This window comes from Anabas testudineus, chromosome 14, assembly GCF_900324465.2.
Source record: "Anabas testudineus chromosome 14, fAnaTes1.2, whole genome shotgun sequence".
Taxonomy (NCBI): domain Eukaryota; kingdom Metazoa; phylum Chordata; class Actinopteri; order Anabantiformes; family Anabantidae; genus Anabas; species Anabas testudineus.
Window position 1 is genome coordinate 10,012,212 of NC_046623.1, and position 23,501 is coordinate 10,035,712.

The following is a 23,501-nucleotide window of genomic DNA, read 5'->3' on the forward strand; positions in this document are numbered from 1 at the left end:
TGTGAAGCTCGGCACAGTGGCTCATTCAGAAAGTGACACTTAACGAGTGGTGTGTGTGCGTGTGTGCGTGTGTGTGCACACCAGGAACCATTCATCTTAAACAGCCCTTTGTGCAGCAGCCTTCAAAAATAGAGATATAGTCATCTCTCTTTTTTTCCCCCAGCACATCAGCCTGCGTCCTTCTCTCTAATTGCCGTTCCCTTCTCTGCAGTTTTTAAGTGCTTCATCGCATGAACATTGAACATTCGTGTAATCGCATTATTTGAACACCCCAAGTGCTGCATGTGTCTACGCTGATGACTGATTTTAGGACCAGTTTCACTGTCTGTGGATCTCAACGTTGCATCAAAACGCCCTTCGTGAACATGTTCAACTTGTCACTCGGCTGCATGGCTAATAGGTGGGCTCGTCTTCATTCCAAAACATTCTTGCTCTGACAAACCTAAACGAATGCATCCATCAAAACTCCCTGTGTCCCATCCTGCTTTATTCCTGTGTCATTTCATTGGTGAGAACGAAGCAGCAAAATTGTAACAGGCAGCGCAGATTGGTGAAGTTAAGCTCGATATATTTTGTCATCTCTGTCTTTTCAGAATTCGTCCCGTTTAACTATATTAGCGAATCACTTTGTGACATGTTGAATTCCAGGCCATTCATTATGTATTTGAGTGTTGAGCCAACAAGATCAAATGTTTCTATAAAAAAAAAACAAAAAAAACAAACAAAAAAAAAAGCTTAGAAAAGTTTGTTTTCCTTGTGCTGTTTTCACCAAGGTACCTATAAGTAAATCTAATATTTATTACAGAAAGTAAATAAATATGTTTTGAAAACTTCTTTTTGGGACAAAGCTGTTTCGTTCACCTCCCAGTGACAAATTGCTTGGTTCTGGTGAAGCTGTAGATCTGGAGGTTGGGTTAAGTGAGTTTATTCACTTGCTACGCTCGACATTTCTTTTTACTGTCCAGGTAGTTTGCGTTACATAACGTGTTAAACACATGAAGAAGATTGCACGATTAGCTTTTCCTTTGTATTATTAAAAATGTAGTCATGTCATGTAGTAAAGTTGAGCCTTTGTTAACTTTCCTCTGTCACGTTGCTGGAATCCTTTTGCTTCTCTCTCTCTGTGCACTGAACAACTACAGAGTTTCAATTGATACCTGCTGTTCCTGCACCAGTGATTCGTCATTGGTAGTGTGAGTGCTCCGTAAAGCTGAGAGACTTTAGAGTTTCTCAGTAATGAGTTTAACTATTCAGTTGTTGCATTACAAAAAAAAAAAAAAAAACAGCTGTGCTTGAATAATACAAATCTTGGGTGTCACTGTAATAGTCACTTTAACATTACATTTAAGGTGTGATTGGCCATGAAGCATCATGTTGACAAGGTGTTGAATATAGATGTACAAAAATACAGTGGTTGGATTGGGTTTTGTGACAGCTCAGTGGACAACGTTGCATGCTGGTTATTCATTGCATAGATTCAAATCCATTGTTGCCTGCCGTCCCACCTGTCTCTTCCATCTGTCGTGTTATTCTTCTACACCATCAAACAAAACTGAAGTACTATGAAGGAAAAGAGCGAACAAAAAAAAATTTGGAAAAGTTGGAAAATAATTTCCCCCAGGGAATGCAAACACTGAAAATTGATGGCTGCAGAATCTGCTTGTCAAGTGAGAATGGGGGGGGAAAGAAAAAAAAGAAAACATTCATGCAAAACAGTATTTTGCAAGAAAAGCAATTTCTGTCTGGTCTTCCTTGACCTCCATGTCCCACCTCACAAAACTGCTCCTGATGGATTGAGTGGTAATTGAGTTTTTCACTGACCCCTCACTTTTCATCAGCAGAAGAATCACACCTAGCTGCAGGAAAGCAAACCTCTCTGGGCTGTATTTATTCCAGACAGGTGCGCTGATTGCGGCTGCTTTCTTCAGTCTAACATGACATCGTATTGCCATTACTTAATTCCCCCCCTCAGTCATCATGTTCGAACTCGCTGAAAAGGGTGGATACCACTCCCTCTTGTCTCATAGGCTCTGCTGCATCCGCAGCTTCCTCAGTCTCTCCCTTTTCATACACTCTTCTTTATATGCTCCATCTTTTCCCGCATTCGTGCACTTTCTTAACTCGCCTGTTGCTGTAGGAACACACTTTACAACACAAGCATAAAATGTGCACGAGCTGAACTTATTCTAGCATTTTATTACCGTGGTTTATATTTTCTTACACATTGTCTTCGGATCAGCTTTGCGTGGATCGTGCAAAGTGAGGGTTCATTCATGAGGTGACCCCCATACAGAAACTTTTTCCCACCTCTGTGTTTTTCAGGCTCCACAGTCTGTGATTTTTATTCTCAGGAAAAAAAAGTACTTTGCTGTATCTTTTCTTACTCTTTTCAATTACTTTGCAGACAGCTGAAAGACTCCACATGGCAAATTGGATGGCATAATAACACCACCGCCGCCGAGCACAGAGAGGGGAGCTAAACACATGAATTATTCTCGTTAATAAAAATTCCTGAACATGTTTTTGCTTGTGTTTTTGTGAGCGTTTGCATGGATCCTTGTGAATTCAGATGTTTTCTAAGCTGCGGTGTTTATTTTATTTAGCATCATCAGTGCTAATCTCTCCGTTCAGAAATGCTGAGGCAAGAGGCTTCCAAATGAAAAATTATGAATAAAAAATTGAATCAAGCTTATACAGATGTTTTGGCAACTATTTATTCAACAATTTTGATTTCATACATGGGAATGAACTAAATTAAATATAATAAATCCCACAGACAATGGGAGAAAAACACCTCCATTATGGTTGAATCAAGCTCCCTCGGTGCAGCTTGATATGAAACCCCTTATTTCACCACGGTACACCAAAAGCCAAACTACCACGTCTAGCTCTAATCCTGATTTTTACTGTGGATATTTTGTATTTAGTGAGTGATAGTGCATGACATTCCCTTCTATCTAAAGACTGATATACATAAAGTTGCGTGTTGCTACAAGAAAAACAAGAAGCATCAAACTGTTTACATACATAAGCTAAAATTAGATAACTTTGTGTATAAACACAACTTCATTATTGAAAATCATGATTATTTGCAGCATTTCTTCTAAATCCCAGTATTTCAAGTCAGTGATCATATAAAAAAACAGCTTCTTAATGACAGCGAGATGACAGAATTACTGAAGAATCACTGAATAATTTTATTAACATTGTGATAATCTCAAACTCATACATGGTGTCAGCATACAGGGACAAGCAGAAAGAGAAGTGCTCACAAGTCCCCATCTTAAGACAGAAAACAAAGAGAAAGAAACTCTAAATCAAAAAAAATATTCCTGAGATGCAAAAGAAAAGAAACAGATATAATAAAACAAACAAACAAAAAAAAAAACATCACTACATGCGATTGTGTCACACATTGCTGTCATCATTGTGACAATATGAGGATTGGACTGATTGATTCTAGTGTCAATATTGCAGGAACAAAGAAGTGCATTGAAGCCAAACTGTACAGCACAGACGTATGGCGGGTCAAAGGAGCAGAGATGGGACTGGACTGGTTCATTTAGTGAACAAAACCATTAAAAGCATGACTTCATATCTAAACCAAAACAGTTAAAATTGATATGTTAGGACTCAAAGTGGCCATTCATTTTATTTTCATCCCTTTATTATCAGGGATTCAGAGTTATTTCTCTTTGATTTGGGCCTCTAATTTCCTGACACTGGGGACAAGTGCAATGGGTGGTGCAAACATGAGGCCAAATGCACATGCTCGCCTGACTTGCTGCAATGTTTTTGTGACCGGAGTTGATTCAGGCGCAGTGCAGCGTGGTGAAAAGGCTGCGGCACGATGAATACACGATGCAGTATCAGCACGTGGATTTTGGACAAGCTTCAATCCACATCAGCTTGTATCATCCCTCTTGAAAAGATGCAGACGGTAGGAGGAGGGTACAGGAGCAACCCAGAGGTGCACAGTTGCAAGGCACAAATAAATGGCTCTCCGAGTTCTGAATGTAGCCGAGGATATTCTCATGTTGCTTTTTTAGTTGAATTTACTTTGAAAACACACTGAAATCTTGCTTTATTTTGTTAGATCGAGATATCTCTGCATTAGTCAACACTGACAGCAGCTTCAAGTATAATGCGATTCGCGTTAAGTTATTATTGTCTTTTGCCTGAGGCATACACACATACTTCATCTGCATGATGCCTGCAGGTCCTACTAGCCACGAGCAGTTGTGAAACAATACTGCTATAAATCATTTAATAATTTGACCGATTATAAACTGCTTCAGTCACATTAAAAAGTTGTATTTGTAAATGCACAACAGGTAATTTACTGTGAAGGAGGCAAAACTCAGTTTCTTTTGTAACTTTTTACAGGTTCTATGTGCCTTCGCCAAAGATGAATATAATTTACAAAGGTGTTTTATGCCAAAATTACTACCAGCATGCACTGCTTAATTAGCATAAACACATAACCTCAGCTGACTCCCATCCTCAGTAGAAGAAAGTGAGTTCATTTGGATCCAAGAAAAGACCAGACAGAGGCAAAAGTCTAAAAACAGTGACTTCTTTTCATTAAAAATGGCACTGTGACTGCAGTATAGGGATCATCGTGTTGCCGCCAGAATGAAATTAGAGGCCCATGATGCTGTGGATATTAACCAAACTGATATATGCTGGAAAGCAAAGAGGCGACAAGTTTAAAGCTTTGTTTCAACCGACAACAACAAAGAAATACAACGAATAACTGACCCCAACATGTAACAGAGCTACAGTTGATTCTGTCATAGTAAGATAGTGCATGATGTGCCAGGCTGTTAAAACAACAAATTAAAGAAGAAATAAAAGATTCACGTTTGGTCTAACTATTAGAAAAAGCAATCTGCAACAAATTAGCTCATTACTATCATGTCAAAACAAATATTTACATGTGATTTTTAGAAAGGAACAAAAACAATAATTCCACCACTTAATAAGAAATATCCATCAAATTAGTCAGAGTGCATAATTCAGTAAATGGCACCTGTTTCATTTCTAATGCAAACATGAATTCATCACTGCAGAACTGGTTGTGTATGAGTGCTCATTTAATATAAAACAGCATTTTCTCTGACTTCATCTAATCAACAAATCAATTTGACTGCTCTCTTAATTCTAATGGAGATACACAGGCGCTAGGTGACAGAAAACGTGATTGACACCTTCACTGATTTAAGACAGAGATGAAGACGAAACAAAAAAAGAATACATTACATCGTTGTGATCAATGTATCTGTACACACGTGATGTAGAAGGTTTCTAAAGACCAGATCCAGTTTAGAACGCTATACCTGTAAATTGTGTATTGATTTAAATGAAATAGTTAAATACTGAAACTGTGGCAAGGCTTCTGCATTTAAACAAAACGTAATGTGCAACCTCAATCCTACATGAGGCGAAAAACGTGGTGGTCGATCTAATGATTTCCAACTTGTGATTCACTCCAGCAGTGCTTGAGTTACAACACATAGAGAAAGACCTTACTTTGTGACCTTATTTGCATAATGTTGTAAATTGGCCACCGAATTGATGGCAGCTGGGCCCCAATATTTTTTTGCCCTTGGTAATAATTTGCTTCCTCTTAGCAGATTAGTGGCTTGCCTTTAGTTTTTTTCATTCCAGAAGCCACAGTGTTTACCCTCTTTTACAGGAGACTAAATCGGCCTGCAAACTGATGGAAGATGAATCTTGGGGACATATGACAAGAAACAGAAGTTTTATACTACAAAATGTAATGTTTGTCTTAGTGTGTGTTAGACTTTCATAGCCTCCAGCATAAAGTTTATTTTCACATATTACCCACGATTTGCATTTTAAGGATTTAGTGAGGACAGATGCACATTTTCTTGTATTTATATGGACGAGTGGACACTTTACAGGGCACCGCCATTTGTTTCCTTCTTGTTAATCACATTTTCATCAAGTTTTTACGCCAAGTCCTTTAGATTTGCAGCTATTTAAAGCACGCCACAAACACAAGTCACCGTTCTCCAAGATTAAGCTACAAACATAATTTCCTTGTATTTCTCGCTTAAGTAAATTCAATTCAAATAAATTAACCATGAAAAAGAATGGAAAAACAAAAACATGCTGCATGTGTGGTAAGTTTAGTTCCCATACATTATATACATACCTTGTGTCAAAACAAATTAATCATAGGGATCAGCAATGAAACATGGAAAAGAAAAGTAAATAAAGTGGCCAATATACAAATTTGAAGGAATACGGGAATCCAGAATTTAACAGCAATTTTCACAATCAACCACATTTTAGCAGACACAATATACAGCAGGGAGATTAGAATTGTTCAAACCAAAAAAATATTAGAAACATTTATTTGTATATAAAAAAGATGATTTAGCTTACATTTTCAAAAAATATGCACTGTAATGTTTTTTTTTTTTCTCCAGAATTGAATCACAGACAGCCTTGTCATCTTTTCACAACCCATTCGAATAGAAGAACCATTCCCAGGGCGATCTAGCTGTTGGCAAAGGAACACACTTACTCATTCAGAAATGTTTGTGCTTCTCTGTTTGTCATCAGTTTTTTAGTTTTTGGAAAGGAGGCCCCTGCAGATTTATGACCCACTACACACACACACACACACACACACACACACACACACACACACACACACACTCACATTCATTCGTTCTATTTCCTTTTAAAGTTGAGTTTTTTTCCTTTTTGCTTGAGGACCCCATGAAATGAAAATCAAAGTGCTGCTCATGGAGAGCGACTCTTTAAAAACTGAAACTAGAGGAGAAGTTAGATTGAGAGGCGATTGACATGTTGGCGATATCCACTGCTGTATCGTAGTTAAACTGATATTATCAATATTAATAAAGTCATAATATGATTAGTTTCTCAACTGTGAGCTATTCAATTAACAGAAATTAGTATACAAACTACTGTGGAAAGCTGCCTGGACCTCAACCTTACAGGAGGTATCAACAGAAGGACTTTACTAAAGGTAAATAAACTCAACACAAAAAATCCTGTACATACTTTAACTGTGTAATTGTTTTGTCCTTTTTAACTCGTAATGGTTTGTTTTACATTTCACAGGGTCCTTAAACCTTAAAATTATGTTTGATGTGACATAAATGCAAACAGAAATCTTTAAAGTTAAAAGCTAAATCACTTCAGTACAATTTATACAGCTTTTAGAGAGAGGAGCTCTTTCTGTACACCTGAACCCTTTATGTTGAGGAATAAACTACTTTAGTCTGTCAAGAGGACACTGAAGGTGTTGGTGATTCGCTAAACTGCAGCCTGGCTAGTGCAGGAATATACAGACAAAAGTGACAGCAGATTTAGCTTTTTTTTTTTTTTTTTTTTTTTTTTTTAAATAATGCATTTGATTGAGTTTATTTGATGGAATGCTTCATCTAGCGTCTTTCATATATTTTTGGTGTGTATTCTCTGCTCTAAATATTACCATACTACCCTCTATTACCCCTACCATAATAAGGAAAATCGTACACTTATCTGACAAACCTTGTTACAGTGTCACACAAAACCATCTTCTTATCTTACACAGATCAACTGTTTAATTACAAGTCTATTTAGAGGGGATGGGATTGGGGGAGGTGGCTCTAAAAGTCTCATATTCAGTGTGATAGGCATGTATAAGGCGTACACAGCACAGATCTTCATTGAAATAAAAAAATATGCAATGCATAATAAAAAGCTGTGAACTAAGCAATGAAATAATGGTCCAGTTAACCATCTACAAAGCATTTACATTGCTACTGACAGACGATACATGAAGGCATTGACAGAAGTTCAGTGGCGTCTGTATTTTTAGGCACCGTGTTGATGTGATTTATGATATGTGTTTGTGGGCATGTGTGAACAAAGGGGACACAGTATGTGTTCGGGTGTCTGATTGGCGGGAAACAGCGGAGAACATGAGCAAGGAAGGGTCATGTAAGAAGCAGTCATGGTAGATGTACAGATTTCCAGGATGTCAAAGAAGAGGAAAAAATATGAGAGAGGGGACCGCATTGGCAGCAACGGCAAGCTGCCTGTGGAAACTGGCTGCCAAAAAAGAAACAAAAAAGAAATAAAGGAGAAGACGGGTACGACAGAAATGGGCTCAACAAAGGCAATAATAGGAAAACGCTCGGGGAACTTCTCTGCCAGTGGACAGCCTGCGGGTTCCTCATTGTCATGATGGGGGCAGGGGTCACAGGTGGAGAAGAAAAAGGGGAGACAGAGAAAAAGAGATACAGAGACTCAAAGAGGAAAGGGGAAGGAGCCGCTCAGCTCCCTCTGCAGTCTAAATGAAGTATTCTTTCTTTTCTTCTGCGTGTGCATGGTTGCCTTCAGCGTTGATGATGGCTGTGTCAGCGTCGGGCGCGTCGTCCGCTCCTTTGGCCTCGTTTGTCAAGTATGTTCCTGAGGACGCGAAAAAAACAAACCTACATCAAGCAAAACAAATACAGAGCAGCCCCGCATGGTGTTTGCTGCCCGAGGCGAAACAACATCTGAAGACAACATTTGTTTGCTACTTTATTCATATATGGAATGATGAGAAGCTAGGATAGGACAGTGTATGCACATACAGCAGAGGGTAAGTGGAGAAACCCAGTGTTAGCAAACACCTTTATTATTGCTGGTGGTGACAGCACCACCTTTAAGTGGCACGTCCAAATGAAGTGATGCTTACTCTAATTTCTAGCATCATTTTGCCCATCTTTCCTTTCTTTCAGTTGTTTCAGGTATAGGATATATTTTTGTATATATTTTCAGAGTACTAAGAAATGTTAAAGTTCCTTTAAAACCTTAAGTAATGTAAGCATGAAGTGTAATGTTGCCATAGATTAAGTGAGTTAAACCTATTCATTTATCTACATTTTGGCAAATTGACACTTAAACTATGAAGAAATAGCTATTAGCACTTAGATGACTGTATTTGTGAGCATTTATTCACAAAAGACAAAACAAACACAATCACATTTATGGATTGTTGTCATCAGTGCGTTCTGCTGTATAAGACTTAAGCCTTTATTCTTCGTTCTCCCTGCAAGTATGTCATGCACTTGAAACTTGGGAATTAAGGAAGGACGTTAATATCCAATGGGACATGTACGACATGCTTCACTTGTTCCATGAGTCCCGAGAGAGTCGGGACTGCTCCACTGTGCATTTACCTTTATGCCTGGCCAGGTATCTTCCCAGAACAATGATTAAACACAAGGTGACAAAAACCACTACAGCCACCACTCCTCCGATCAAGGCATGGTCAGTGCTGTGCTGCCCCAGGGCATTGGGATCTGAGGAGAGACAGAGGGAGAGACACAAAGAGAACAGATGAAGGCACCATTTGGTGAGGTGAGAGCGGATGACTGGCAAAAGGCAGACAATACAAAACAGAGCAAGGAAGGTGGAGAAGATTATTTCTAGCTTGTTCCTTCTCTAATGATTGTTCAAAGCTGCCGTCATTCGCAGTCAGAGCAGAGCTGCCTGGCTCTCGGAGAATAATAACGCGAAGCGAGAGAGGAAAAGAGACGGACACCACACTGACACAAAGAGCAGCTACAGGCAGAAACATTCACCCTGTAAAATGAAGGAAAAAGAGGATGAAAGAGGGACTGGGGAAAAGGAAGTGAATAATTCAGGACCACCCCCACGGTGCCGCAGGAGTCCCCAACATGCAAACCAGGGCAGCAATGGAAGAGTAGTACATAGTAAATAAATCATCAAATAGAAAAAGGAAAGAATAATCTTTTGCTGTTTCGTGGCGAGGAATGATTGTTGTTAGGAAAATGAATTAGGTGTTCGAGAGCGGCTACAGGTCCCCAGCTGCAGAAATAATGATCAAGTCACGAAAGACGGAAGAATCTGTATGATGAGCTTGTTCACGCCTTTGTGCAAAAGCCCATTAAAGGTTTCTCTTTTTTTTCCAAAAACAGCTTATTTTCTTTACTCACATTAGTTTTTAAAAATGTTTAACTTCCATTTTTACAAAAAAGCCTGGCTGCCTGGCTTGCAGGCAATTCAAGGTAAGAGTAAGGACTCAGGAAGACTATAGGTGAATGTACAAAAAACTGACTGTGACAGTGTTGGAGGAGATGGGTTACGGACAAGCCTGTATTATTCATATCAGTCCATGACACCTGAGGAATTAGCACCCGTCTCATTATGCTCCTGTGAGTGGCACTGCATGCCATATACAACCCTGTTACTTTGTCTATTTGTGTGTATGGGGGCTCATAATAACTAAAATATGGCAATGTCAGAGCAGGTTGAGCAGTGATGGAAAGGTAGTTTAAACATACAGCACACGTTGTATATCGACGCTGTTTCTCTTCAGTATTCTCCTTTTCTTTCTGTGTCCGCTCATGTGGTCAAATTGAACAGCTGGCTTGCTCTCGCTCCATAACTCTCCACGGTCTGAGTGACCAGGCCGTCACACTTCACCGCGTCCCAGTGGACAAACACACACTCTCGCTGGTACACACTCACACACATACACACACACACACACACACACTCATACACACAGGCGTCTGTAGCGTGGTTTCACTGTGCTGCAGTTCTGCTTGGTCAGTGGAGCAGAGAGTAGAGGAATGTTCCCCCGGTGCGGCCCAGAAGGCCGAGGACTCTGGCGTTTAGTTACACACATGGCTGTGTCTTCTGACCTCTATCTGTCAGGACAGCGAATGTTTTTCTTTTACCATCATACACACACCGTCTGATTGCTGCACCTCATTCCCGTTATTACAACCCAGCACAGCCACAAACGAGCCTTGACCATCCTCGGTACTCTGTCTGCTTATTGAGTGCCGCACATGTTGGCTGCACAGTTCGCAGGTGGCAGGTCTGCCGTCCGCTGCAGTATGTTTGACTTTAAAAGAACATTTGTGACTTTGAGTGTGTCAGAGGTGTAGGATCTTTGGTTTCTGTGTGAAAACAAACTTTAAAGGGGAACATCATTAATGTTGATGAATCATTGTTTCACTTGAGTCGGTGTTTGCTGGCATTCTGTGTGAAGGTACAGATTAAAAATGAAAGATATGGACGTGTGGGTAAGCTTTTTGCTTCCACAGTCAATCTATTTATATTTGTGTGCTGGTGTTCTGAACTTCTCGGGCATCTTTAGCCCATTCCTCATCTCTGCTGGAGGCCAGTGGCTCAAGATTACATTGTGATAGCAAATTGGCTTTTACGCTTTCACTACATCTGAAGTCAACAAGGGGTATTTGACTCTCACAATTAGACTTCAGTGGACTATTTGACTACAGTATATAGCCTTTTTCAAATACTAGTAATATGCTCAAGAACCTATTTTAATGTAGTGGTGCGCTGCTGATTTACGGGCAACCCTTTTAAATAAGCGAGGCCTGCCCTTGTCACCCATCAGATAATTTCAATTATCTGTGCATGATTAGTACGTTTTGAAACATTCTCATGCAGCAGTGAAGAGAGAAGGAGGGCTGGGTGGAGCAGAGTCGATTGATTTTAAATCTGATGCTAGTGCTGGCTCAAGTTGCATATTACAGCTTTACCTTACTCATGAAACAACACAAGCCTGTGACATAAAGTCAGGATAACTTGAAGAGCGTAAATGCATTTACTCGAGTACACTGGTTCTTACTATAAGTACATGGTTTATCTATTGTGTTCTTATGTATTCTGTTCTAGTCCACTGCTGCTCACAGACAGAGAAAATACAGCAAGGGCATACAAAAACACACACGGAGAAAGGAAATGAAAAAATACAGATTGATGGACAGGAAAAGGCTGAAATTTCAGCTGGGCAAAGATGGAAAAGGGAAAACGACAACGAGGAGAGGGATCTAGAGCGGAGGCTTATACATTTTTATAGCTCCAGAACACATTATCTTTTAATAAGGGCACATACATTCTACTCTGTGTGATTTAATATGAGAGTGTGGCAGAGCAAACTCCTCTTTTAATATTTATAACGCTCTCTTTGTCGTCTGGCCTTGTGAGTTGGGCTCGTTTAATAAATGAAAGGGGTTCAGGGCTTCTGTGAGCCACTGCTTGGCCGGACTGAACCAAAAGCGTTATCTTAAACTGCCCCACTAATTCCTCATCTGATCTGTTTTACTGATGCTCGCTCCATATGAGGTCACTGTGAAAGGATATGTGATAGTGATACCATGTGGGTTTATTGAGGATGTGTAAAGGCTGAAAATAGAAGAAGAAGAATATAGTCATACTATCTGGTTAGATTAAATGACCAGAACTGTAATAACATTTCAAGCATACTACACGTTGAAATAAAAGCCAGCATAAAATATGAATAGGCTTGATGAACCCTTTAGGTGAAACATCTAGAAAGTTTCACTGTTCATTATACAATTCGGACTAAACATTCATTAGTCCTTGGCAGCTCTCTAAAAAAGGTGGTACACAGATTTGAAAATGATGTGCAAATGAACAATATTATTTCGAATGGAAGCTCAAATATTTCATCAAGGGCTCAGTTGGAGTTGAATCATGAGCATACAAGAAGAGCCTATCCTCTGCTTCACTCATTTCCATTTCATACTTTCATACTAGCCTCATGCAAAATCATACATTAGGAAAGGACCTTGAGTTGCTTCACACCTGCACAAACCGCTAAATGGGAAATCTATTGAATATCTGACTTGGAGTAGCTGAGCAGTTGCCTCGGCTGGTGCAGTTAATTGAAGCTGATTCTGCTTGTTAAACGGGCAGCTTACTGTAGCTCTGTATGTAATGTGCGTCCGTATCTCGTTCTTCAAACACTGCGTTTACTGTCAGTGTCTGGAGAACTTCAGAGGAGATGGTTTCCATTCTGTAATGTCTTGTTACGGCATCTCTTGGGCCTGACAGTATACCATCCTCTGCTCTGCCTTTTATCTAAAGTCAGGAACTGTCTCAATTGATCAGACGCAATGCCCTTGAATCCGCATATCAGCATGCTTGTCAAATGGTATTTACATACTGTATCTTAACATGGAGTATATCCCTCTGTCTCCCTCTCGATCCCCTTTGGTATTACATTTTTTAATATTAAACCTCATGCCCTGCAGGCATCATTCTCTTCTTTGGATTATGCTTTTTTTCCTCGCTCTGTCTTGGATAGAGCTCTGTGAAGCAATGGCATGAGATGCTCAGATCAATAAAGCAGCAGCTAGCTTACGCATGAGCTTCTGGAGCTGCAGTGTCCTTGTGTCTCTGTTGTGGGTCAGGGAATCTTTGAGTGTGTTTGTGAGAGTGCATCATTACACTTAATTACTCGTACATCAGATATAGGCTAGTAATCTGAACTAGACCCCCCCCCCTCCACACAAACACACCCAATACAAATAGATTAAACCTTGACACCTTACCTCCAAAGGCTTCTATAGTTTTCTGTGCCCAGTAATAGTTTATTTGTGCTGCAGTATTTAAAAAATCTAACATAAAGAAACATAAGGTCTCTGCATTAATTCCAATCCACTGATGGTAAGTTAAAGTTAGAGACATAAAAAAGAAAGAGTGTTTGCAAACAGACAGAGCAGAGGAGAGAGAGAGAGTGCTGAAAAGTGCCTGCAGACTTGTGTCTGTTCGATGAGTCAATTATGCCCAACTTTTTGGCTGAGGCTGGAAATTCACCAATCTGCATCTAATACTGGTTCTTCTGCCAAGATGAAAGAATCCCTAGAGGCTGTAGCAGAGGGCTCAAATACACATGTGCATACACTTCTGAATACATGCACCCATGATATGGAGACAGTCAGGAGGAGACGTTACATGGACACGTGTGCATTTGTGTGTGTCCTTGCACATTATTACTTTCTGGGTCAGGGTGGATTAATTAGATTCTGAAAACAAATTACTTCTGCTAATCATTCAATAAAGCCCACATGTGGACTTGGACACTATCTTGAATATTCAACCACCTCCCTCTCTATACACAGAATTAAAAGAAATTGTGGTCAGTGGGGTAACAGCATGAAGTTACAAGCAAAGCAAGATAATTAATCATGAATTCATTAAGTCACATGCAAGAATCAGTCTATCAAATCAGCTCGGTGTTCTGCAAAATGCAGAACCTCTTCAAAACAGCAGTAGAATACAACAAAGAACAAGGCAGGGAGATAACATCATTTCGACACCTGTGGTAATTTAATCAAGACTGTATTGCTGCTGCTATTCTGATAGTTTCTGCTATAACCTACATTATGCTGCTGGTTAGCCTGGAAGAATGGCATTGTGTGAGCGAACTGCTGAACAAGAGCGGCACAGAAAGTAGCCCACACAGAAATGAGTGATATTGGAGCAAGCAGGTTGCCACCACAACAATCCCTTGAGGGATTACACAAGCAGAGAAAAATGAATAAAGGATCACATAAAAACTTCATGTCAACAAATGAAAATTAGGCCGTTTGTCCGTGTGCGTGAACTGCATGTGGGTGCATGTGGGTGTGTCTTCGGGTCCTCTGCCACTGAGATTTAATGAATAGAGGGCTATTACATGTAATTCATAACACTAGCCCTGGGATCTAATGATTTCTCTTTTTCTGTTATACACTTTATTCCAAATTGTTGCTATAATTCTTTCCCGAAGCAAGTTAATGTGACAGTTCATCAATAAGCTCACCCTGCAATAAGTGGTAAGACCTTTGCATTATGTTTTAATTTCTCCTGTGTGGCTCAGCTGTGTAGAGTAAAGAGTCAAGAGTGAAAGGGAGAATGGAGAGAAGATGGTCAACTGTTCAATATTTAACCGTTTCCTTCCTCCAGGGTGCTGCCTTTCTGGTTTGAAGGCAGCAAACATCGAGCTGCCCAGCTCACTTCCTCTCAAGAAAATATGTCTCTTGGTCATCACATGGCCTAAACCGTGCCCTCCATTTAAAACGGGATCGATAGGAATGGAATAAAGCGGTGACAAATCTGTCCATGGAATGAAAATTGTCCCTTCAGTTATTGAGTTTTCACAAAAGGTTTGTCCTCAGCCTAAAGCAGCTCAAATAGGTGAATGCGGTGTTAAAGACATAAAGCATTAGTGCCCTCATAACTCCTAAATAATTCACAATAGTGATAAAATGGGACTCACTGAAATATCTACCTAACTTTGAAAAGCATTTTGTTAGGGTTAGGGTGGCTGAGCTCTTTTAACTGTGACTTTACAGTAACATGATCCTAATGATACTGATGAAGTTTAATTTTATTCCTTTGCAAGGAGACAAACAGGACCAATGTAAATTAGAGGGATGGTGTTTGTGAGGCTGGGTAGCAGTCTGAAATAGTCTCAGGAAACCAAACAGGGTAAGAGTGGTCCTATTTTCCCATTCATATGTTCTTTTTTTTGGCAGCACTCACTTGAAAAGAGCAAAAGCTTAGGCTAATCCCAACTTTTGAACCCTGACCAATCCCTTGCCTTCACTCTTGAATTCTCCTTGAGCATATAGTTACTGCTATCAACTTCAAGAGGTGAGGAAAGATGCATTTCACTTTAGAGTACTAATCATAAGAAAACCTTTATGATTATAGTTTGTCACGGTCACCTCTCAGCCCCACTCACAGTTAAAAAATCAGGTACGCTGGCAACCAACTCTCTGATATCAATTTAAGACAATTTAACTCTGTTTAAGTATCTCAAGGTTGTTGCATATTTTTTACTTATATCTTAGAAAATAGAACTTTTACTCTGCAAGGAGGTGGACAGGTTTCATTTTAGTTTTTCAGTATTTTCCACAGAGACACTAGGCATGAATAATTGCTGTCTTCTGGGCAGTGGGCCCTTTTTCTTCGGCAGTATCAGGCTACAGGGGCTGGGGTTGGCCACACAAAATGCTGGTTATTAGCAGTGAATAGTAAATATTTTAAACACCAAAGGAACCCGTGTGCACGATTCAACCTTTCAGCTTCACAAGGTCAAAGCTAATTTGCAGGCCATGAAAAAGCATTCGGCAAATTTTAGAGAACTCAGTGGTGGTAGGCAGAAAGGACGAGTATGTGTGTGTGTGTTCGTGAAAGGGGGGTCTGACATTGCATAGACCTCTGATACTTAGCGAAAGAGTTATTATAGCCATTAAGGCTGGCTGGGCTGTTGAAACAGTGTGTGTGTGTTGGGCATACCTGCCAGCACTTCATTAATAAAGTGAATCACTGACTGCAGTTATGCATCAGTCCTGGCATTATACAGTATGTATGAAAAACAGAGGACTTTCGTGGATACCTACCTACACTCCAAAGTTCAACAACAGTTAGAATTAAAGGCAAGAGTTACTGTCAAATTTACATTTCCCATTAGAACCACAGAGCTCTGCAGTAGGAAATATTTATCCTCTAATATTCCTACAAGGTTAAATAAATGCTGTCATTAAATTTTACATTATTGCATTGACCACTAATACTTACAGTCACCATGCCGACAAAATCAAACATAACTGTGAAAATTGAAATATATTGTAGAATATCTTCACATTTCATAAGTTACAAACTTTTACTTTTGTAAAAACAGAATTAATTAAAAGAATTAAAAGCGAACAATTCATTGCAATGTGCAGAAAGAAATAAGTGTGGGCAGTTATTTTCAGCTCTGCGACCAATTTACACCTGTCCTGTAAATACTGTTTCTCTCCCAGTCATGGTTTCTGCAGGATGATACCTTGCTGGTGAATTTGAGGCTATTTTTGGCATACCTGAAAACAAATGAGAAGCACAAAAACTTATTCTTCTTCCACCTGGACCTCAACGTTCTCTAAAATTGCTCAGGTCCCAAAATGGCATCGTATGAGTAATGTGACGGGATCACAAGTGAATTAATTGTTCTCTACATTTTGTGTAGCTGTCCAAAACATAGTTCAGTACCCATTTTATACATGTTGTTGTCATTAATCATGTTGACTTTTTAAAAATGACATACAATCACATGGTGTTTATTCAGTTCCAAAAATGCCAATTAACATTAAGGTTATTTAATACAGAATGAATGTAACCCAGTTTTTTAAATCTAAATTTACTCTTGGACCTGATATATCGACCTTATATAACTCATTTTGCTGTAATGCCTACACTCACCATTCACTTAACATAGCACACTGAAAGGAGTTGTTATTATTATATTTTCATTATATTTTTCAAATGGCCTATACAACTGCCATTGTAACGGGGGATTTTTTCCACCATGCATTATAATTGAATTACTGAATGCATAAAGCAACAATCACAGTGTGACTTTTGCTAAATCTTACAGATCTTGTTTGTGCAAGTCATTCTCATTTTTTTAATCCCTAAATCAGAACCAGGCTCTAACTACAATGAACACGTTCCATTTCTTTAGTCTGAACAAATGACGTTGATACAGCACATTAGTTAAGATTAAAGCTGCAGTATATAACACTTTTCTAACATATTGGAGTTGAAATGTGCTTCAAAACATCACCTAATGTGGAGAGCTGCTGTCAAAGAAAGCTGTAACTCAGGCCCATTGGACAGCCTGAAAATAGTGTAAAGCTTTCCCTTGTTACCAATCAGATAAGGCCAAACTCAGGGTGGGACCTCAGGGCTGTCAGTCAATAAATGAATGTCCTTCATGTCTACTACTCTTGCCTCAAGGCCTCAAGCTAATTTTAGCTGCTTACGCACAGACCAGCAGGGTTCATGACCTTTTGTTTTTGTTGCTTTGCTCTGTAATGGAAGTGATATGTAAAGAGCGGGAGAACCGAACAGTTGTGATAATTTCAAATGAGAGATTTCTGTAATTTTTTTCTCTGTGCTCTTCTCACTGGTTTAGGTGGGTGGGCTCAGCTGAGGTGATGTTTAAGCCACTCATCAATTATTCATTCAACAAAAACCACTAAAGTGAGCAAGTTTTCCTGTAACAGTATTCACTGTAACTGCTTTTAAAATTTATGCTTTAAAAATTATTTTTATTTATTTATCATTCAGCCTTCATTGAATGTGCTGATGGAAGGTAAAATCATCAAGCATATTATATGCTAATATTCTGCATATATGCTCTAGTGCTGAAACTACAGTGTGTATTTCCTGTGCAAGACAGCCTTATTAAAAAGACAAAATGTCATGGGGCTGGTACAGCTTCACAGTTGTTTGGTTTCATCCAGAGCCTGTGAAAAGGCCTAGTAATAAATCAAGTAGACGCATGAAAGTAGATAACGTAGTATCCTGTGACTGGGGACGCAGTGAAGGAGTCTGATATTTAGATTCCCTGATGCTACGCTGAGAGACTTGGCTCTTTTTTGTGTCTGTGCCCTACACAAACATACATCAGAGAAGGATTGAGACATGCTGATGAGGAATATCCAACAATGTGTGCAAGCCTGTTATCTAATAGGGTCTTTGGAAAGATGTGAGGGAAGATGAGGAGAAGCTGGTGAGGGAGAAATCTACACAAAAGCTTGGTTAGAATCCAAAGCAGAGAGGTAGAAAGAGAGTCAAGATTCCTGAAGGACTTTAAAGATGGTAATTGAGCGAAAGCAGTTCAGATGAGAGGGAACTTTTCTGTATGAATGGTGCTGTGGAGCACCACGATGTTGAGAGCAATTAATAGATCAAGCAATAATGCTGTGTCTGTGGTGAGAAAATAGTCATTTAAATATAAAATAATTTAGGACTAAGGGAAGAGATCGGTGTAGTGAGTCTTGGATGGCACAATTTGCAATGTCCTCTATGTCTGCATAAATCACAAAATGTGATCCGACCTTCACTGAAGTCACAAATATCACATTAATAATCGTTTTTGTTTTCATTGAACATGTGCATTAAACATACAGAGTAATAGTATTCTAATGGTAATGATAGAAAAAGTAAGTGTTTTAAAAACTGGTTCAAGCCCCTTCGGCAACAATAACCTCAAGCCATCACCACCAGGTGAGACTTATACAACATCCAGGAGGAATTTTGAACCATTCTCCCTTATAACTGCTTCAGTTAAACTATATTTGTTTTATATTGGTTTATATTAGTTCTCTTTATATGACATACGTAGTGCTATGTGGTCTGTGGCAAGAAAAGATTGTAGCACACCTGAGAATGCTGTGAAATAACCTCAAGAGAGCTGTTCACACCAGAGTCAGCTGAGTTGAAAATTCATCCTGTATGTTGTAAAGATCTGATCTACAGCTACCGGAGATGCTTGCTTGATATTATTGCTGCCAAAGGTGATTGAACCAGTTATTAGAATTACTTGTCCCGCCGTCACTCTCAATGTTGATTATGATATTTAAATGTCTTCAGTAAAGATGTGAAATACCACACACACACAGTCTTTGTGTTTTATTAACTTTGAAACACTGTGTTTGTTGATATTTGTGACTTTAGTGACGATCAGATCACATTTCGTGACCAATTTATGCAGAGAACCTGGAAATTTCAAGCGGTGCCATTACTTTTTCTTGCAACTGTATTTGCATAAAGCCTACCACAGCACATTAGTTTTAAATTGACACCCATAAACTCTGACGTATCAGCAGACATAGTGCTATGTCAGCATATTAGCAGAGTCCAAAGAGACAGCTTCTTCAGACAAACTAGACAAACTCTACAACAAGGCTCATTCTCACTTTTTACAAAGCACACACAGTAAATAATATAAGATCACATAATCAGTACATGCACCATACATAAGATTTAGATAAGATATTAAGATAATGATTAAGATAATAAGATTGTGATGCAAAGTCCTGAGATCACTAAACAATGGCTTGTCTTCCAGTTTACTTTGGTACATGCTTAACTGGGAAGAATGAGCAGTGTAATATCCCCTGCACAACATATCTAGACCACAGTCTGCCTGTTAATCCAAATGAGCTTTCTCCAACATCCACACAACACCAAAGCGGCGTGTGACCCAACACAACCTAACAGTATTCAGAAGGTTCATCGTTAGGCTAAGGCTTCCACTAAGACTTCCATCTCTGCCTCTGGCAGCTTCCACAAGTGTTTCTTTTATTGGAAATATCCCCAGTTGAGGTCAGCAGTACTTCTTCCCTGCTGAAAACATCTTTACAGTTCTTGGGTTGTTGCCATAGCAGGTCTGAGTGACCTTCTGCGTGGAGCTGCTGCCTACACAGTGGCCACTCAAACATCATGCCTCGAATGTAGCAGATATTAAATGCAGCTGGTATCAAATCATGTCCTACAATAGCTCCAAGAAGCTGTACAGTGTTGACATACCAAGACCTCCACCTTTGCCTGCCAGCAGCTTGGTAGCACACCGTAATACTACAACAACAATGTAGGGTTTATGAGGACAAGATGTCCTGTACTCTGTAACACATTCTAAATATTATTGGACAAAGATGCTTTGCATGGATGGCATAATGGTGCAGGATGGATACGGCATCTAAATTTACACTACGTATCAATGATTTTAAAGTTTACATCCATAAGTATAACCCTCTTCATGTTGTCAACCTCTGCAGGAATTTGGGATGACCTCAGCATTTTCTGCCTCCACAACATTTCTTTTCCAGCCTTATTATATATGTCATTCCATTATTCATATTTTAGAGGTCTAATGCTAATAGGACAACAACAGCCATGCTCTTTAGAGATTGATTCTTTAAAAACACAAAGTATGCAGCGTTAGCAGAAAAATGTCTACATGGTGGCTACTGGGGTGACTCGGAAAAACTACTTTTGAATTTAGAATTCTCTAAGATTTATCACACGGTGAGACATCTCCAGTGGCCAGACATTTTCAGTTCAGGACATGACATTTGCTTCTTTGAGGTTTCGGGGCACAGAAGTACTGAAGTCTTTGAAATCCCAAGGGGACAGTGGATGTAGAATTTGAACAGCTCTTTTTGAATACAATGACCTGGAGTGTGTGTTCGAGAGACAAATCTGATTAATGTCAACACAACATAAGCAAATGACATCCATTTTATGCTTATAATCCTAAAGGGATACAAAGAAGAATAGAAAAAAAGCGAACAAATTGCAATATCAGAAGTCCCAGTTTGATATTAAATAATGTTCGCAGATTCTTGAGGCAGTGAAGTAGCTGAAAGAAGCAACAGGACAGAGGAGACACGAAAGTAAGAGGGAAGTGGGAATAAAAAGGAACATAGTGAGGGAGATATGGACACGTGTGGGGTGGTACTGTACCTCTGTTGCCAGTGACTGTGGGGTCTGACACTTGGGTGCCTAATAAAGCAGTAGGATCTGGAGGGATGGGATGTAAGGGGGGAGTGGTGGATGGAGGCAGGGTGGTGGGGACGTCTGGTGGAGGGGACAAACAGACACATATATAAAGAACAAAAATAAAAATAAAAGAAATGAATTCACAGTGGGGCAGTTAGATACTTTCAACACAAACTTGTCTGAGAAAAATTATGACATGGTAATGGGAAACGAAAAAGGGCACAATTAAGACACAATTCAAAGACTAAACATAAGAAGGTTGAAAACATGCGCTAAAGTGAAATAATGAATTACTCTTGATGCAAATTGATGCCCTAAAAACATATATTAATTCAAGCATTGCTTATCCTTTTTAATGTCAACAAGGTTTTCTCATTAATTTAGCAAGGAGGCATTTTGAGGATCACTGATAGTTTATGAACTATAAAAAAACCTCTACCACTTCAAAACTGGAGAGGATTTATCAAGTTAAACCCTCTGATCTGATTGGCTGTTATTAACTATGTTTGAGGCATACATGAAGGAATGTAGACATGTTTAATTAGCACAAGATTTGATTAGCATATGCAAATAAACAAATGCAAATAGAACATGAGTAATGCAATATGTAGTTAAAATGTAATGGGAGGAAAATGCTGCAAAATGACATCTTCACGTTATGTAGACCTGGACTGAGAACAACTGAATGTATTATAGACTAGATAGTTACAGTAGATAACACTAAATGATGAAAGGTATTTGAAAAATGATCTGTGCCAGTTATCCATGTTTGCACGGGTGATTTCAGTAAAAGGTAGTTGAGTCATCATTGCCATGATGTGTTTTTTACTTCTCACTGCAGTAACTGTAAAGGGGCTTCATCCCAGGTGTGGTTTCTTACTGTCACACGTTAAAGTGACGGGAAAAGTGGGACCGAAACATAGCTTGACAAAGTTAATGAGGTTACACTACCACCTTGGTTCTTATGTTTATGTCACGCTGCTTTTTCTAGTGAGCTAGAGGCTTTTAATTGGCTGTGGTACTCGTTTCTCAGGGCCAACTGTCCTGTGTGTCTCACTGACATTTCAGCCTTAGTGTGAATCACTAAGCAGCTAAGTGCATGTCTTCAGGAAAAAAGGGAAGAGAGAAAATGTCTCCTCTTTGGAGGGGAACCATTAAAAGGATATTTTCCAAGAATTATGGTGGCAATTGTGAAAGGCTAAAAGGTGTGTTAATCACTAATGAAGGGTAGAAACAGACCGTGTGCCATTTCTAAAAGAACAAGTAATGAATCTGGATAGGACTCTTTGACCTACCCATACCCAATTACCTTTTTTTGTGGTGTAGAATTTGTCAGTTTAATAACATCACTGTCATTACATTGGTTGTTCTTGCTGTTATAGTTGGCATTTGAAGAAATTGTTAGGTGCACCCACAAACTATGGCGTGAGGGAGAAACACACAAATTAAACCTTCCCAAATTGTGCACTGGCAATTAGGCAAGGGGTTAATGTGAGACCGAATAGGTGCAAAAGCTCACTAATACAGCGTGTGATAAAACTTTCAAGGTTTAAGTAATAAAGGGACCTATTTAAACGGACCATTGAATTATGAAAGTTGAAGTGCTCTAATCAATGTACTGCTGTGTGCTGTGGTAATTTAACTAACATGGAGAATTCTGCTTGTGAACTGCACAGGGCCTACTATTCATAGTGTTGACCTAGTTTGTTGGCTAAGAATGCAAATAACTATTATGTAAATTCTGTGTTTTACCTAAATCTGTTAGCAATAGAACTGTAAATGTTGGTATTATTACATTTGCAATAGATTGGCCATCAAACACTACATCTTTAATAAGTATTTAGGTTAGCCTTGTTATAGTAGCAATGTGGGATAAAATCATAGTGTGATAGTGTTAGTAATTATAAAGATCAAAAAATCCAATAATCAAAAGATTATTCAAATTCTAATCATGCCATTAAAATACATTCATTTAAAAATGACATTCATATGACATTTACAGGCTTATTTTGATATGTGAATCTACTAATGCGCTTGACTGTCCATGTTGTCATCGGTGCAATGAGTTTGCCAAAGTCAAAGACCCTCTGAGAGTATCTTTGTTTTGTAATTAACTGTCCACCTTGGAGAGCATACAAACCTCCGCCTTTAAAGACGTGGACAGCACATGCACATGGCTCCGTGCAAGGTTATATTATATTTTCAGTAGTCATGCTGTACTGTAGCAAGTATCAGTCATCCATGAGCATCTGTGCAGAGTGTTTGCACTCAGTTGAACTCTATGTCCATTTCAGCCAATGTGTAAATATGAACCTTTTATACTAGTTATGTTATTTATACCATTTGAA

General features: G+C 39.1%; 1 protein-coding gene across 2 annotated transcripts in view; it reads right to left on the reverse strand.

Moving 5' to 3' along the window:
• Nucleotides 1-2,712: 2,712 nt before the first annotated feature.
• Nucleotides 2,713-23,501, reverse strand: part of cadm2a (cell adhesion molecule 2a) — a 179,616-nt gene continuing 158,827 nt past the window's right edge. Inside the window, exons 9-11 of one of the 2 annotated variants that reach the window (XM_026371634.1) lie at nucleotides 21,118-21,231; nucleotides 9,210-9,332; nucleotides 2,713-8,454 (exon numbers count right to left, since the gene is read on the reverse strand). In XM_026371634.1, the coding sequence (XP_026227419.1) occupies nucleotides 8,336-8,454; nucleotides 9,210-9,332; nucleotides 21,118-21,231 (356 nt within the window). In that variant the 3' untranslated portion in view covers nucleotides 2,713-8,335. The remainder of the gene's footprint in view (nucleotides 8,455-9,209; nucleotides 9,333-21,117; nucleotides 21,232-23,501) is intronic. The other variant, XM_026371635.1, reaches the window with a different exon arrangement.